Raw genomic sequence first — 17,541 nt, 5'->3', positions numbered from 1 at the left:
AACAAGGTCTGGTTCTGTCCACCCAGGCTGCAGTGCCGTGGTGCAATCTCAGCTCACTGCAACCTCCACCTCCTGGGCTCAAGCCGTCCTCCCACCTTAAGAGGAGAAAATGCCACCAGCCCAGTGGTGTTCTGCTGGAGATCTACTATGGAGTAGCAAACCCTACTCCATAGTCAAGTCAGCCATTAGCCTTTCATGAAGTTCTTCCTATGGTGAGGGCTCCTCAAGATGTGTGTGTGTGTGTGTGTGTGTGTTTTAAGAGGGAGTCTCCCTCTGTCACCCTGGCTGGAGTGCAGTGGCGCAGTCTCAGCTCACTGCAACCTACCCCTCCCAGGTTCCAGTGATTCTCCTGCCTCAGGCTCCCAAGTAGCTGGAATTACAGGCGCCTACCACCACGTCCAGCTAATGTTTGTATTTTTAGTAGAGACAAGGTTTCACGGGTTACAGGCCAGGCTGGCCTCAAACTCTGGCCCTCAAGCGATGCACTTGCCTTGGCCTCCCAAAGTACTGGGATTACAGGCGTGAGCCACTGCACCCTCAAGAGATTTTAAAAACTGACCACCTGCCTTCTTCCTCTTTTATTTGTTTATTTGGAGAACCAGGCTGGGGTGCATTGGCGCAATCATAGCTCACTGCAGCCTTGACCTCTTGGGCTCAAGTGGTCCTCATGCCTCAGCCTCCTGAGTAGCTGGGACTGCAGGTGCACACCACCACACCCAGCTAATTTTTTAACTTTTTGTAGAGATAGTGTCTTGCTATGTTGCCCAGGCCTGGTCTCAAACTTCTGGCCTCAGTCCAGCCTCCTGCCTCAGCCTCCTGAGGCTCTGGGATTACAGATGTGAACTGCTGTGCCCAACCCTTATCTTCTGCTACTATATTTAAAGCTGGTCGTGGTCAAAATTGTTCAACCTGGTTTTCCCCAATAAAATCATGCCATTTTCTCCAACCGTCTTCCATCGGATTTTATTCATCTCTTAGTTTTCTTCTCTGTCATGTATTTTCTCTGTCCCAAAATGTAGCGCCTAGAGTTGGACCTGATATTCCCCCATGGGTTGCGGCGAGTACAGATTGCTGCCCAGGAGTGTGTTGTTGTTGTTGTTTTCCTTTTTTGTTTTTTAAATGAAGCTTTTGATGTCCTCTAAATCCTCTTTGTAGGAACTTGCCAAAAACTGTTAATCTGATAGGATTGAATCTGGCATGCTCCAGTCATCTGAGCAAGAGAGTTTGTTTAGGGCTTGTGAATGTGCCCTTGATTGGGATGTGAGGTTGGAATGCAGGACGACGCTTTTGGTCTGGACATTGGAACACAGCGGTCGGCCCTAGGCGGGGGTGGGGGCCCAGATGGGGTCATGCTCCTTGCAGGAACAGTGATCCGTCTCTCCCCAGACACCCCCACCCACAACATACTCCCTCCTTGTCAGCTGCTTCCCCAGCACACTCCCTCTGCTCTTTGCCCTGCTAGAAGAGCTCACGCCCATAGTATCAACAGCAGGACTCCTGGACCAGGCCCGCCTTGCTGCCTTCCAGAACACACCTGCCGCCCCATCCTCCTGATCAATAGCTGATGGTACCCACATCTATACGCCCAGCTCTCGCCTCCCCTGAACTCCCTGGCCCCTGGCTAGTCTATGTGCACCTCAGCCCAGCACGCTGACCAGTGCCTCATTTCTGCTGCCCCCACCCGGCATTCCTCATCTCATCCCGGATCCACCCCCAACGCTCAGCTGCTCAGACCAAAGGCCCAGGCTCGTCCTTGTCGTCCTGCCTCCCTTTCGCCCTGAAGACCTGCTGTCTGCAATTCTGGTCACCTCTCTCCAGAGTGTGTCCCGAGAGCAGCCCTCCCTCCTCCCATCTTTCTGGCTTCTGCTTCTGTGGCTGTTCGGTGACCTCCTCACTGGTCTCCCTGTTTCCTATCCTCCCCACCCCTGACAGGCTCTCCCAGCAACCAGCATGACCTTCCTAGCACAGACAGCACCCCCAACAGCCCCTGCTCACAGCCCTCCACGTGCAAATCCAAACTTCCCACAGCCCCAGGCCCAGGAGCACCCTGCCTGCTCGGCCTCTACTCCCAGCCCTCTGCGGCCACAGATTCCTTTCTGATGCTTAGACCTGCCAGCCCTGCATCCACGTCAGGACCCTGCCCAGCACACCCCTCCCTGCCTGAGCCTCCACGCAGTCAGTCCTCACCTCTCTCCTCTCCGTGTCCTTGCCCCAGTGAGCAGATGTAAAGTACCCCGCCCCCCACCACTCTCTCTCCAGTGCTTACCCCGCCCCACCCCCCCACCCCCCACCCCCCCGCCCACTCTCTCTCCAGTGCATCGTCCCGTTTGGCTTTCTTCATAGCCCTTCATCCGGTCTGAGGTCATCTTTTATTTCAGTGCGCGTTGTCTGCCGCAGTGGAACGCCTCCTCTGGAGAGCGGGGCCCTTGCCCGCCACTTCCCAGCTCCTGCAACAGGCCCGCACACAGTAGGCACCTGTTGAATAAATACACCGCAATGCCACAAAAAGAAAGAACGGAAATCGCTGTGGGCTCGTGCCTAGAGGCAGGGCCTGTCTCTTTGTCTCCCACCTGGGGCAGCAGGAAGGCATCTTGTTTCTCTCCCTGTGCTCTGCACAGCCGCCTGCAGTTCTTGCCCTCGAGCTGTGTGTTATGCCTCAGAGAGGAAGACTGCTCTGTAAGGTAGTGAGTTCCCTGTGCCGGAAGTATTCAAACAGAGATGGATACCAGCAGTTCATCCCAGGTTCCCTCAGCAAGTGTTTTTCCTTAGGCAGAAGCCACATTAGGTTAGTGGTTTTCTAACATTTTCTAAAACACTGGATCCTGGCTGTGTCCGGTGGCTCATGCCTGTAATCCCAGCACTTTGGGAGGCTGAGGCGAGCAGATCACCTGAAGTCAGGAGTTCGAGACCAGCCTGGCCAACATGGCAAAACCCAGTCTGTACTAAAAATACAAAAAGCCAGGTGTGGTGGCGCATGCCTGTAATCCCTACTTGGGACTAATCAGCTACTTGGGAGGCTGAGGCAGGAAAATCGCTTGAACCCAGGAGGTAGAGGTTGCAGTGAGCCTAGATTGTGCCACTGCACTCCAGCCTGGGTGACGGAGTGAGACTCCGTCTCAAAAGTAAATAAATTTAAAAATAATAAAACACTGGATCCCTTCTTGCCTCTTCAGTGTCACATGGAAGCCCAGGACATAAAGCAAAAACAGAGCTGCTCTGGGTGGCAGTCTAGGCTCCTTTTACTCTGTCCGCTCCTCCTTGCAGCAGTCTCTGCAAACCTAGGGTAGAGTTAAAGGGCCTCCAAATCAGGTCCTATGACCTTGGGGGACCCCTGCCCAGACAGAGGAAGGAGAGGGGTGCAGAGGTGAATGTGGAAGGACAGATCACGTTCCTGAGGCCATGGTGCAGATAGCACCCCAAGTCCCAGCCCACCACCCCCACCTAGTGGCACCCTGGTTCTTAGCCATCGAGGAGAGAGACCTCACCCAATCTGATGGCAGAAGAATCTGGAAGTAGAACTTGGAGAAAGAGAGATTATTATATTGAAATTGAACAAGGTTGGGCAATGTAGGCAGGTGGCATGGGTTTTGGGCAGGAAAAGCATTATGAAGTTAGCATTTGAAGATGTTCTTAAAGCTGGATGAGGGCTGGGTGTGGTGGCTCATGCCTGTAATCCCAGCACTTTGGGAGGTTGAGGCAGGAGAATGGCTTGAGCCCAGGAGTTTGAGACCACCCTGAACATAGTGAGACCCAATCTCTTCAAAAAATAAGAAAACTAGCTGGGAGCTGTGGCACACGCCTGTGATCCCAGCTACTTAGGAGGCTGATGGGGGAGGATTGCTTAAGCCCAGGGAGGTTGAGGCTGCAGTGAGCCATGATTGAAACACTGCACTCCAGCCTGGGATACAGAATGAGACCATCTCCCAAAAAAGGATGAATTGGAGGAGAGCAGATGTAGGTGCCACATGAAGTCATCGAGTAGTTGTAGCAGGAGAACAGAGAATAAAGGGGTGAAGCCAGAAGCCTGTTGGAGTGATGGGGGGACTCTAGAATTCAGAATAGAAGGGAAGTCAGTGCCGGGCGCGGTGACTCACGCCTGTAATCCCAGCACTTTGGGAGGCCGAGGCGGGTGGATCACTTGAGGTCAGGATTTGGAGACCAGCCTGGCCAATATGGCAAAGCCCTGTCTACTAAAAATACAAAAATTAGCTAGGGGTGGTGGCGTGCACCTGTAATTCCAGCTACTTGGGAGGCTAAGGCAGGAGAATCTCTTGAACCTGGAAGGCAGAGGTTGCAGTGAGCAGAGATCACACCACTGCATCCCTGCCTGGGCAACAGAGCAAAACTCTATCTCAAAAAAAAGGAAGGAGATCAGGTTGGAATCAACACTCCCAGGCCATGTTAAGGTGTCAGAGATGCTGTGGCTGCCAAGAAAATGTGGACAAGTGAGGGGGTCAGTTTGAGACTTGGGTTACTAGGTTCTGGACAGAAGTTTCTGGGACATGTCTCATCCAGTTGCAAATATGGATTTAGAGAGTGGAGCCTGCACGTCCCCAGCCTGGAGTTGTAGTTTGGAGGAGGAGATGGCTGAGTTGTTGTGCTAGGTGTGGAGGAACAGTGGTGACCCCTGCCCCAGCCTGTCCTCCCTGCCCACCACCAAGCCCCCGGAGCTGATGCCAGCTGGGCTTTGCTGCTCGCCCTGCAGCTGATGCTCCCCCGGCCCCCATTGCAAAAGATGAGCAGCTGATTGGCTAATGGAGTCCTTCTGGAAGGAGTGAGAGCATTGTCAGGCACTCTGGACGCAGCGCTGGGCCTGGCCCATTCTGGGGTGGGGGAGGCCTTTTGTCGCCTTCCTGTTATTTCCGTCCTTGCCTGCTGCAGGCAGGGGAGGGACAGATGCCCTCTTGGGAGTTAGGAATGGCCTGCCTCCTGGAGCCACTGTCCTCTAAAGTCATTCTGGATTAGCCAGTGGGATTGGTGCAGCACAGCAGGCAGCAACTCTGGTGGCCACAGGGCCACAACAGACCCTCTTTGCACTGCCCCATAGCAGAACCATCTCCTTGGGCAGCTGACACACAGACAAAAATCTGTCTCTATCACTCTCTGTCTCTCTGTAAGTGTTTCTCTCTCTCTCTCTCTCCCCTCCCTTCTCTTATCTAGCCCTCTCTTCTCTCGCCTCCCACCTCCCCTCTCCCCCTCTCCCGACTTCAGCACTTTGCATCACGCTTGAATCAGTTGGAATCAGCCAGGGCAGCCATAAATGGCAGCGTGCAGCCTGCAGGGCATGAGCTTGGTTCACTGTCTCTCCCAGTTACTGCAGCCTGGCCGGGCCCCTCAGCTTGGCCTCCGGGGCACCCTGGTCCTAGGCTCCTGGCACTGAGGAGGCTGTCAGGAGGCACGTCCCCTTTGCCTTCCCCCTCCTGCCTCCACCTCCTCCATGGGAGGGAAAAGCTGAATTAGAAAATTATCCCAGAACATGACATTAAAACGTGGTCTCTATTCAGTCATGAAATGCTGAGGCTCTAGTCAGTGAAGTGATGGAGCTTGGACTCAGCCCAGCCTGCCCTGAGAACCAACCAGGGTGACGCCAGCTGCCTGTCTCAGTTCACTCTTTCCATGAAATTGATTGACTTTCATCAGAAACATGATGTATTCGTTTGCCAGGGCTGCTACAACAAAACGCTACAGACTGGGCACCTCCAGCAACAGACGTTTCTTTTCCCAGAATTCTGCAGACTGGAGGGCCAAGTTCAAGGTGTCCGCAGGTTTGGGTCCTCCTAAGCCCTGTCCCCCTGGCTTGCAGTTGGCCTCCTTCTCTGCATCCTCACATGGTCTTTCCTCTGTGCACTCATAACCCTTGTGTCTCTGTGTGTGTTCAAGTTTCCTCTTATAAGGAAGCAGTCCTTGGGTGAGGCCCACCCTAATGGCCTCATTCTAACCTAATCACCTCTTTAAAGGCCGTGTTTCCCAATAGAGTCAGGCTGAGAGGTAGTTGGGGCTAAGGCTTCAGCATATGAATTGGGGCGTGGAACACAGTTCAGCCCATGAGCCAAGTAGCCTGAACACTCCTGGGACCAAGGGCATGGACAGGAACTCCGCAGTGATGAGGGCCTTGGGTGAGGTTTGAGTCAGCGCTCGAGCAGCTGCTCTGTTCTGTTTCCTTTAAGACCCCAGGAAGGATCAGCTGCATACTCTGTTGGGTTCCTGCCGCCTCCAGGAAATGACCCTGGTTGCGCCCAGCATGGCACAGCTGCCTCATGGTGGGAAGGACTCAGACCATGAGACCCTGGAGAGATTGCCTTTGGCCGGCCGCACCTTTACTGATTCATTCAACGCTGAGCTGAAGACCAGATGCCTTTAGCATCGCAGTTTGGGCCTTTACCATCTCTCCCCGGAGCTCCGTACCCTCTTCTCATAGTTCCTCCTGCCTCTTCTCTTGCCCCTATTGCGATCCTCCCACCTCAGTCTCCCAAGTGTGCTCTCATTCTGTTTGTCCCTATTTATTTTTTTGTTTGTTAAAAAAGTTTGTATTGATACCTGTTTTTTATTTTTATTTATTTTTTTAGAGGCAGGGTCTCCCTCTGTCACTCAGTTGGAGTGCAGTAACACCATCATAGCTCACTGCAGCCTCAAACTCCTGGCCTCAGGCGATCCTCCCACCTCAGCCTCCCAAGTGTCTGGGGCTACAAGCACATGCCACCACCCCGGCTAATTTGTTAACTTTTTGTAGAGATGGGGGGAGGTCTCACTCTATTGCTCAGGTCGGTATCGAACTCCTGGCCTCAAGCGACCCTCCCACCTCGGCCTCCCACAGTACTGGCATTACAGGTGTGAGCCACCACGCCCAGCCTTGTTTGTCCCTGTTCGAAAGCTTCAGGTGGTTTCTCACTTCCTGAAGAATGAAACCAAACGCTTTAGTGTCCTGTATACAATCTCTGTGGTTGCAGACCCTGCATTTCTACGCAGTTTCTTTCTTTCTTTTTGTATTTTTAGTAGAGACGGGGTTTCTTTGTGTTAGCCAGGATGGTCTCAATCTCCTGACCTCATGATCCACCCACCTCGGCCTCCCAAAGTACTGGGATTACAGGCAAGAGCCACCGCACCTGACCTCTTCCTTTTTTTCTTTTTGAGACAGAGTCACGCTCTGTCACCCAGGCTGGAGTGCAGTGGCACAATCTCGGCTTACTGCAACCTCTGCCTCCCGGGTTAAAGAGATTCTCCTGCCTCAGCCTCCCGAGTAGCTGGGATTACAGGCATGCACCACCACGCCCAACTAATTTTTGTATCTTTTTAGTGGAGGTGGGGGGGGTCTCACCATGTTGGCCAAGCTGGTCTTGAACTCCTGGCCTCAAATGATCCACCTGCCTTAGTCTCCCAAAGTGCTGGGATTACAGGCAATGAGACACCACACCTAGCCTCTGCACACTATTTCTGACCACGTCACACCCACCCTGCAATCATACCCAAGTCTGTAGAGTCACTGGAAGAGCTGAGGTGTTCCGTGCCTCCATGGCTTTACATGGGCTATACACTCCGCCCAGATGCCCTTCTCTCTGCATCTGCCTGGCAAGTCTATCTTGGACCCAGCGTGACTTTCTCATCCACTCTAAGGCCTTCCCTGCTTCCCGCAGACACAGCTGAGCTCCTTTCCTCCAGGCCCCCACCATGCACATTCCTGAAAACATAGCTGCAAACTTGAATGTGCCAAAGTGGAAGGAAAGACAGACATGCCATGAGGGAGGCACGAAGGTGAAATCCTTAGTGCCAGCTCTCCGTTGGGCACAGCCTTAGACAATGGAGCTCTGGTATTTCGCATGAGGGTTAGCATTATCCCTTCCCATCCCGTTGCACACACACCTGAGGCTGAAGAGCCACCCCTTGCAGAAGGGTTTGTGTCTTTGTCTCCATTGCACTGTGTCTGAAACCGGCACTTCTTACTACTGGAGTTAGCACTTTCACTTTTCTATTGTGTACATACTTTTATAAAATCAGGGCAAAATGAAATCAACACTGGTGTTTTTTTTGTTTTGTTTTTGAGATGGAGTTTCGCTCTTGTCGCCCAGGCTAGAATGCAATGGCGTGATCTTGGCTCACTGCAACCCCCGCCTCCCAGGTTCAAGTGATTCTCCTGACTCAGCTTCCTAAGTAGCTGGGATTACAGGCACCTGCCACCACACCCAGCTAATTTTTTGTATTTTTTAGTAGACACAGGGTTTCACTATGTTGGCCAGGCTGGTCTCAAACTCCTCACCTCAGGCAATCCACCCACCTCAGCCTCCCAAAGTGCTGGGATTACAGGCATGAGCCACCATGCCCGGCCCCCATTATTTTTTTAAAAAGTAAAACGCCACAGCCGGGAGCAGGGAGGCTGAGGCAGGCGGATCCCTTGGGCCCAGGAGTTCAAGACCAGCCTCGGCAACATGGCAAAACTTCATCTATACCAAAAATAAACAAATGAGCCAAGCCTCGTGGCCTGTGTCTGTAGTCCCGGGTACTAGGAAAGCTGTGATAGGAGGATTGACGGAGCCTGGAAGGTCAAGGATGCAGTGAGCTGAGATTGCATCACTGTAACCCCAGCCTGGGTGACGGTAAGACCCTGTCTCAGTAATAACAATAATAATAATTGGAATTCATTCAGTTATTATTAGTATATTCTCTAAAAGCCTAACAAGTTACCCACATAAAAGAATGTTATTTCCAGTAGAAGCCCAGGTGTAAGGCTCTGGGGTGCCTTCGTGGGGTGCAGTTTGAGAACCACTCTAAAAATAACGTTCCATGGCTATCCAACCCTTGACTTCGGTGGAGCTGAAATTTGATGCAGGCAAATTTGAGATGTTCTTGGCCTGCAAAGGGTGAATATGGTGAGTGGTAGACAGGAGAGGTGTCAGTGGACGGTGGACACGGTGGACCAGGGGCTGTGGGAGTTGGAATGGAGCGGCTCTCAGGCAGGGTGGAACGGCCTCAGGACAAGCACACGGTGGGAAGGGGCCTCTCCAATGAGCCTCTCCACCCGGGCCCACTCTAGGCCGCTCACTGCTCTGGGCCCATGCCCATCCAGATAAGTAGATGGAAGGGGGAGGGTTTGACTGCCCCAGCTGGGGCCACAGGATTCAAGGGACAACTTCCAAAAGAATAGGGGATTTCTGCACAGACAAAAAACAAAATAAATGGCCAATTCAGCAGTGTTTTCAAACTTTTTTTTAATTAGGTGTCACTATAAGAAAGAAATTTTAAATTACCTCCTGTATATAAAGTCACACAACTACACCAGAAGTTTTTTGTTGTGTTGTTATTTTGTTGTCTTTTGTTTGAGACAGGCTTTCACTCTTTCACCTAGGCTGGAGTGCAGTGGTGTGATCCCGGCTCACTGCAGCCTTGACCTCCTGGGCTCAAGTGATCCTCCCACCTCAGCCTCAGCTGGGTCCACAGGCACATCCCACCATGCCCAGCTAATTTTTGTAATTTTTTTGTAGAAATGAGGTTTTGGCCGGGCGCAGTGGCTCACGCCTGTAATCCCAGCACTTTGGGAGGCCGAGGCGAGCGGATCACAAGGTCAGGAGATTGAGACCACCCTGGCTAACACGGTGAAACTCCGTCTCTACTAAAAATACAAAAAAAATAGCCAGGCGTGGCGGTGGGCGCCTGTAGTCCCAGCTACTCAGGAGGCTGAGGTGTGAACCCGGGAGGCGGAGCTTGCAGTGAGCCGAGGTTGCGCCACTACACTCCAGGCTGGGTGACAGAGCAAGACTCCGTCTCAAAAAAAGAGAAAGGAGGTTTTGACATGTTGCCCAGGGCGGTCTCAAACTCCTGTGCTCAAGCAGTCCGCTTACCTCAGCCTCCCAAAGTGCTGGGATTACAGGCGTGAGCCACAGCGCCTGGCCTCGTCTTCTGTTTCATTCTGGGATACAGGGGTGTCCCCAGAGTCTTAGTGCAGTTGTAATAACTTCAGATGTTTAAATGTACAAATCTACAGAACATCAGTTGAATATTTACTTATTTCAATTTCTTTTCCACTTGGTTTCCTGACAGTCAAGTGCTAGATTTTTCATTTTAATTCTCTGCATGTGCCAGTGTCTGGATGGACAGGCAGGCAAAGGAGCCCTTACCTGGGTTCATTGACCTCCCTTGAGGTCAGTGGACTGATTGACCTCCCTTGAGGTCACATGTGCACCAAATCCAGTTCTTTAGAACATGGTGATGCTGGAATCACCAGTGTTATCCTTTCCTGTTGCTGACCAACAGTCGGTAAAAGGTTTTTCGAAGTTTGAAAACCAACTAGAGCCATGTACCGCACTGGGGGGATATTGTAAGAATCTGAGTAAGAGACATCAAGGTATTTAAAATGTAAATAACCTTTCAAGTGTCATTTTTTTGGTACATTTGTAGTATCTATACTTCTGAAGTTATTAAAGCTTCAAAATTCACCAAGACTTTGGTGGCCCATTTTTTTTTTTTTTCTTTTTTCCCACAATACTAGTAAGGCCTTCTCATTTGCTTTCCTGACCCATCAATGGGTCACGACCACAGCTTTTTAAAAAATCAGACTTCCAGGCCAGGCATAGTGGCTCACACCTGTAATCCCAGCACTTTGGGAGGCCAAGACGGGCGGATCACCTGAGGTCGGGAGTTCAAGACAAGCCTTACCAACATGGAGAAACCCCATCTCTACTAAAAATACAAAAATTAACCAGGTGTGGTGGCACATGCCTGTAGTCCCAGCTACTCGGGAGGCTGAAGCTGGAGAATTGCTTGAACCCGGGAGGTGGAGGTTACAGTGAGCCAAGATTGCGCCAGTGCACTCCAGCCCGGGCAGCAAGAGTGAAACTCCATCTCAAAAAAGAAAAAGAAAATCAGAATTCCAAAGTCAAGTATGATTTCGTGTGTGTGTGTGTGTGTGTGTGTGTGTGTGTGTGTGTGTGTGTGAGAGACAGGGTCTCATTCTTGCCCAGGCTGGAGTGCAGTGGCACCCCCATGGCTTACTACAGCCTCAACCTCTTGGGCCCCAGCGACCCTCCTGCCTTGGCCTCTCAAAGTGCTGTGATTACAGGTGTGAGCCCCTGTGCCTGGCCCAAAATCTAAATGTTTACCAGCCTCTCTCTGGTCAGGAGGGCTTGGGCACGTCAGCTGATACCGGGTCCTCTGGGGATACGGATCTGCCCCGGCTCACGGACTCCTCGCGCTGGATTGCAATTATTTGTTTGTCTTTCCTACTGGACCACGAGCTCCATAAGGCAGGGACTGTGCTCATTGTTGCTGTTGTTTATCATTTAATCTTTGTGTCCCTAGCACATAATAGGAGAACTGGCCTCCTGTCTATTCTTGATATTGGGCTTATTTCTGGGGCCCTGCCCTGAATAGGTCAGTGGCTGTTTGTCAGTCATTAAAGAAAGACATCAACCATGAGAAAAACCAACTGTTTTTCTGTCCATGCACATAACACTCCACAGAGCCCTTCACTTCTGATACCGAATATGCAGCCCGCCCCACCCCTACAACCAGTACATTCTCCAGCCACCCAGACGCCAAGTGTGTGTCCTCCACTTCAACCCTGACCCTAACTCCCCGGAATCAGGGCAGACCCCACAGGTCAGGGCCCAGTCCCACAGACTGCCCTCCACTTCGGGGGCCCATCACACGTATCAGGTCCCCTCATTCCTCACACTTTGGTCCTACTTGGCTACAACTCAGGGGTTCCATGAACCCCTCCTCAAGTTCAGTACTTGCTATGGCATCCCACAGAGCTCAGGGAAACACTTCTGTTAACTGGTTTATTAGAAAGGAAATGATAAAGGCTACAGATGAACAGCCAGATGGAGGTACCTAAGTAGAGTGAGGTCCAGTAGGTCCTCAGTGCAGGAGCTTCTGTCCCCATGGAGTTGGGGTACACCACCCTCCGTGCACGGGAGTGCATTCAGCAGCCTAGAGGCTCTCCAAACCCTATGGGGATGTTGACGGAGGCCTCATCACATAGGCGTCATTGATTCTTAACTCAGTCTCCAGCTCCTCTCCAGTCTCTGGAGGAAGCTGGGCAGGGGTGGGGCTGAAAGTTCCAAGCTTCTCATTGCAGCTTAATCTCTCTGGTGATCAGCCCACCCAGGAGCCCACCAGGAGTCACCTCATTAGAACAAAAGACACTCCTATCACCCAGGAAATTCCAACGGATTTAGGAGCTCTGTGCCAGGGACTGAGATCAAAACCAAATGTTAGAACAAAACATGCTCCTAGCACCCCTGTAACTTAGGAAATTCAAGGGATTCAGGAGCTCAGTGTCAGGGCTGGACATGGTGGCATGCACCTGTGATCCCACTCTGGAGGCAGAGGCAGGAGGATCGCTTGAGCCCTGGAGGTTGAGACTGCAGTGAGCTGTGATTGTACCACTGCACTCCAGTCTGGGTGACAGAGCAAGACCCTGTCTCAAAAGACAAACAGACAAAATAAAAACTGTGTCAAGAACTGGGGGCAGAAACCAAATATATATATATATATAGGATGTTACAGTCATTCTTTCTACTTTTTTTTTTCCAAGTGATCCTTCTGCCTCAGCCTCCTGAGTAGGTGGGATCACAGGTGCGTGCCGCCTATGCACGGCTAATTTTTAAATTTTCAGTAGAGGCAAGGTGTGTACTATGTTACCAGGCTGGTCTCGAACTTCTGGGCTCAAGCCGCCCTCCCACCTCGGCCTCCCAAAGTGCTGAGATTGCAGGCATGAGCCCCCACACCTGGCCTCTTACTTTTTCTTTTTTTTCCCTCTTTTTTAGAATATATAAGAAAATAAAGAAAAAATGGGGTCTTTGGATCTCACTGTCCAAAGACACCATTAGCATTTAAATATATTCAGTCATTCATGCATATTAATGGAAAGTCCAAATTATACTGAAATGTATAAGATGGAAAGGAAAAGCTGCCCCCCAGTCTCCTCTCCCGAGAGGTAGTCACTGCTGACGGTTTCTCGTGGGCCCTTCCGGAAAACAAACCTCTTCTCTGCACATGCATCCCCTTCCACTTTGCCACTTACAGCAAGATGACTGTGCTGCTCACACCGGGCTGCTGCTTGCATTTTTCCCTCAATGTATCTTGATGCACTTTTCACATCAGTACCTATCAACGCCTCCTGTTTTTTTTTTTTTTGTTTTTTTTTTTTCTTTTTTTAAGATGGAGTCTTGCTGTGTCACCCAGACTAGAGTGCAGCAGCACGATCGCGGCTCACTGCAACCTCTGCCTCCTGGGTTTAAGCGATTCTCCTGCCTCAGCCTCCCGAGTAGCTGGAATTAAAGGCACCTGCCACAATACCGGGCTAATTTTTGTGTGTTTTCAGCAGAAACAGTGTTTTGCCATGTTGGCCAGGCTGCTCTCGAACTCCCAACCTCAGGTGATCCACCCACCTCGGCCTCCCAAAGTTCTGGGATTACAGGTGTAAGCCACTGTGCCCAGCCCCCAGTTCTGTTTTTTCAACTGCACACTGTCAGAGTCATTATATAAAAATCCTGATGGACATTTCTCCAGTCTGGAGCAGATCCCTAGAAGTGAGTTTGCTGTGTCAAATGGAGTGGCTCCTCTTCCTGCCCTCTGAAGAGGCCTGCCTACCCCAGCCTCAGCCACAAAGATACTTTGCTGTGCAAAATTTGGGAAATGTCAGGACACTCAAGCACCACTTCGCCATAGATAGCACTGAGTCTCTGTGTACAAACTGCTAAACGGGGAAGAGACCCTGTCGCCTGCACAGCTCCCCCCAGGTGGCATTTTGTGCAGTCAAGAAAGTCTCTCAAGCCAGGCACAGTGGCTCACTCCTGTAATCCCAACACTTTGGAAGACCAAGGCAGGCGAATCACCTGAGGTCAGGGGTTCGAGACCAGCCTGGCAAACATGGTGACACGCCATCTCTACTAAAAACACAAAAAAATTAGCGGGGCTTGGGTGGCGGGCGCCCATAATCCCAACTACTCAGGAGGCTGAGGCAGGAGAATCGCTTAAACCCAAGAGGCAGAGGTTGCAGTGAGCTGAGATCGCGCCACTGCACGCCAGCCTGGGCAACAAGAGCCAAAACTCTGTCTCAAAAACTAACTCAGAAAAAAACAAAAAACAAACAAAAAGTCACTCAGAGGAGCTCAAGACCCCTCTGGGTTTGCCACTAACGACCCACCATGGGGCTTGGAAAAACTTCGCCTCCCAGCACAGCTCAGTATTTTGTCAGGAGCCTCCCCGTGAGCGGCCAGCGCTGGCTGGGCTCCGTGGATCAGCCGGGGCTACTCATTCATTCATTTCCACATCTACCCACTGGGCTTCCAAGTTGAAGTTCCTGGGGCCCCGTGTCCCCTCCCCACGACCTTCAATCCCACAGAGCCCATGGGCACGGCACGTCACTCTCATCCTCTGACATTCCTGCAAGCTGAAGTCACTTCTTCCTTCCACCAAGGCCATCCCGGGCCATTCCTCCAATCATCTGTTTATTGTGTCTCTGTGTGGGAGAGAACTGGCTGAAGAGGTGGGGCTCCAGTTTTGGGAACATGGACACTGAGGGAGTTGGGGATGGAAAACAACATAGAAGGAAGCAAAGCCAGAGGCTGTGATGGCCATGCTGCCTGGCCCTGGCCCCAGATACCCCAGCCGGCTTTTCTCTTGCACCCTTTGTCTACTCACCGCAGCGACACAGTGGCAGTCCCGGGCCCACATCTCCAAATGGCATGCAGATGCCTCAACAGGCACCCACCTGGGAAAGACCAAGGCCGAGGGCTCGGGATCACAGTCAGGAACATGCCTCAGCTCAGTATTTGTGAGCCGAGTCACCTTGGTCCATCATTTGTGCACAGCCCCCCCCCGCTGGTTGACCGTGACCACAGGGCAGGCACTGCTGCAGGGCATGGACAGGCTGGCCCTTCGAGGCCCTCCTCTGTCTCCCCTACCTTCTGCCCCCTCCCCCACCATTTCCCGTCACCCAGTCTGTGCCAAGGGCACTGACCCTGTCCTTGTCTTGCAGAAAGAGGAGCAGGACTTGGATGGTGAGACGGGCCCATCATCGGCAGGGCCTGTGGAGGACGACGGTGAGTGGGACCTCTGTGCTCATGAGGGGGCCTGACCGTGTCCGGGGTGATCTGTGCCCTGCTGGGGATCCCAGGAGCTGGGGTTCAAGTGCCAGGGGGAGGGATGGGGTGGGACAGTGGCCTGAGTGGGGCACTGAGAGGTGGAGTCGCACCATGGATGTCCCTGCCCTGGCCTGCCGGTAGCCCTCCCTCACGCCCCCTTGGACTTTGGGGTTTGGCTTTCCCATCCCAGGGGCCCCTCTTGAGAACACACTATGCGCCCTGCCCGGCTCTGTCCCGCGCTGCCTCCTAACTCCCCTCTTGTGACCACACTGTACATTTCACGATTCTCTCCAAACATCTCTGACCTATTTTACTGAGACGAAAACCACTCACACGGCCTCCCCCGTGCCTTCTTCGTAATGAAGGCCCCGGGAGGGGACACGCCTGCTTTCTGAGCAGCTCTGGCTAACTAGCCACAGGCCCCAGCCATGAGACTGAGAGGAGAAAGGGAGTGGCCGAGAACAGGGGAGACACTGCCAGATCTGACCCGGCCAGGACAGACAGAGGCGGAACAAAACTGCGGAGTGGCTTCTGCTGGGTCCGTCCGCTTATTTCTCTAAAAGAGAAAGTGGAGGCAGACATGCAGGATGTCAGCGTTTGTTGCCTCTGTATGGCAAGCACAGGGAGGATTAGTGCTTTCTGCATTTTTGTATGTTTGAAATATTTCATAATTTTAAAAAAGCAAGACTGTTGCTGTGACCTTAACTCGGCTGCTGGCAGGAGCAGTGGAAAGAGTTTCAGGAATGCAGGAACCAGCTCCTGCGGGCAGGCTGGGCTGGAGTGCAGAGCTTCCCCTGAGGCCGTGCCTTGGTTTCCATCAGCACAGCCTGGAGCAGGAGGGGAGACTGAAGCTTGGGTGCAGGCGGTGGACTGCAGGTGGGGACATTAGTCCCTTACCAGGAAGGACCCTTGGTCCCTGCTTTTGGGGACGGGGGACTCACTGCAGCCGTGGCCCTGGCATCTGTCCCTGCCACGTGGCCCGAGGCAGCTGAAGGGATGCAGGGATCCTGTTAGTGACTTGGGGACACGGGAGGGAGGCTCGCAGATCCCTCTCCCTGGCGTAGCTGCCAGAGGGCCCAGCCCCCCAGGGCTGTCACCAGCCTCCCTCCTTATCTGCACCACTGCGCCTGCACATCCCCCACCCCTGGCGCCTCCTGCCACCTTAGCCTCCTGCCATCTCTAGCAAGGCAGGGAAAGGAAAGGTTTATGGCTCCAGCTGTTGGAAGACTGTGTGAGCAGCCCCCAGCCCCTCTGCAGTAGGAGGCAGCCTCAGAGGCTAATTGATTAGTGTCGCTAAAATGACTTCCCTGAGCGACTGGTGGATTCACAGGAGACTGGAGGAAGAAACCTCCCCCGTCCCTCGGAGGCTGTCACATTGAACCCTCCTGGCCTAGGAAAATTGGATGTGCTGCCTGGTGCACTGCATGTGATTGAGTGAAATCCTTTTCAAGCCGTTTGTTCTGTCTGGCTCAGAAAACAAAACTAATCAGACTTGCCCCATAAATTGAAACCTAAGACTGGGGCCAAGCTGGCAGGATTTTGTATGTTTTATTTTTGGGAGGGGTGTTGGAGGGATACTGGAGTCTCACTCTGTTGCCCAAGCTGAAATGCAATGGCATGATCTTGGCTCACTGCAACCTCCGCCTCCCAGGTTCAAGCTGTTCTCCTGCCTCAGCCTCCTGAGTGGCTGGGATTACAGGCATGTGCCACCACGCCCAGCTAATTTTTGTATTTTTAAAAGAGGCAGGGTTTCACCATGTTGCCCAGGCTGGTCTTGAATTCCTGGCCTCAAGTGATCCACCTGCCTCGGCCTCCCAAAGTGTTGGGATTACAGGCGTGAGCCAGTGCACCCAGCCAGATGTTTGGGTTTTTTTTTTTTTTTTTTTTTTTTTGAGACGGAGTCTCGCTCTGTCGCCCGGGCTGGAGTGCAGTGGCCGGATCTCAGCTCACTGCAAGCTCCGCCTCCCAGGTTTACGCCATTCTCCTGCCTCAGCCTCCCAAGTAGCTGGGACTACAGGCGCCCGCCACCTCGCCCGCTAGTTTTTTGTATTTTTTAGTAGAGACGGGGTTTCACTGTGTTAGCCAGGATGGTCTCGAACTCCTGACCTCGTGATCCGCCCGTCTCGGCCTCCCAAAGTGCTGGGATTACAGGCTTGAGCCACCGCGCCCGGCCGATGTTTGGGTTCCGAATTCACATCTAGAATCTTCTTCCTCTCACCCTGAGAGCCCCCCGCCTCCCCGTCGGTCCGCATCAGCCTATCTGGTAGCATGAGGGCTGCAAGCTAGAGGGGAGGGGCCTGGCTTTTCGGGGTATTGGACAGGATGTGGAGGGACAGAGAGGGCAGCACTTCCAGAATAGCAGCTGAGGATCTCTCTACACCTCCCTCACTGGGTCCTTTAGTTAGTGGAGGTCGATAAGAGGCCAGCCAGCTCTGCCTGATACTTGCTGGATTCAGGAACC

At 52.6% G+C, this 17,541-nt stretch overlaps 1 protein-coding gene across 1 annotated transcript in view; it reads left to right on the top strand.

Moving 5' to 3' along the window:
• The window catches only part of MXRA7 (matrix remodeling associated 7), a 33,331-nt gene that overhangs the window by 7,334 nt on the left and 8,456 nt on the right, over positions 1-17,541 (top strand). The window contains exon 2 of the mRNA XM_030923825.1: positions 14,975-15,038. Coding sequence (XP_030779685.1) covers positions 14,975-15,038 — 64 coding nt within the window. The remainder of the gene's footprint in view (positions 1-14,974; positions 15,039-17,541) is intronic.

The sequence above is a fragment of the Rhinopithecus roxellana genome, chromosome 19 (assembly GCF_007565055.1).
Source record: "Rhinopithecus roxellana isolate Shanxi Qingling chromosome 19, ASM756505v1, whole genome shotgun sequence".
Taxonomy (NCBI): Eukaryota; Metazoa; Chordata; class Mammalia; order Primates; family Cercopithecidae; genus Rhinopithecus; species Rhinopithecus roxellana.
This window is presented reverse-complemented; position numbering and strand designations above follow the sequence as displayed.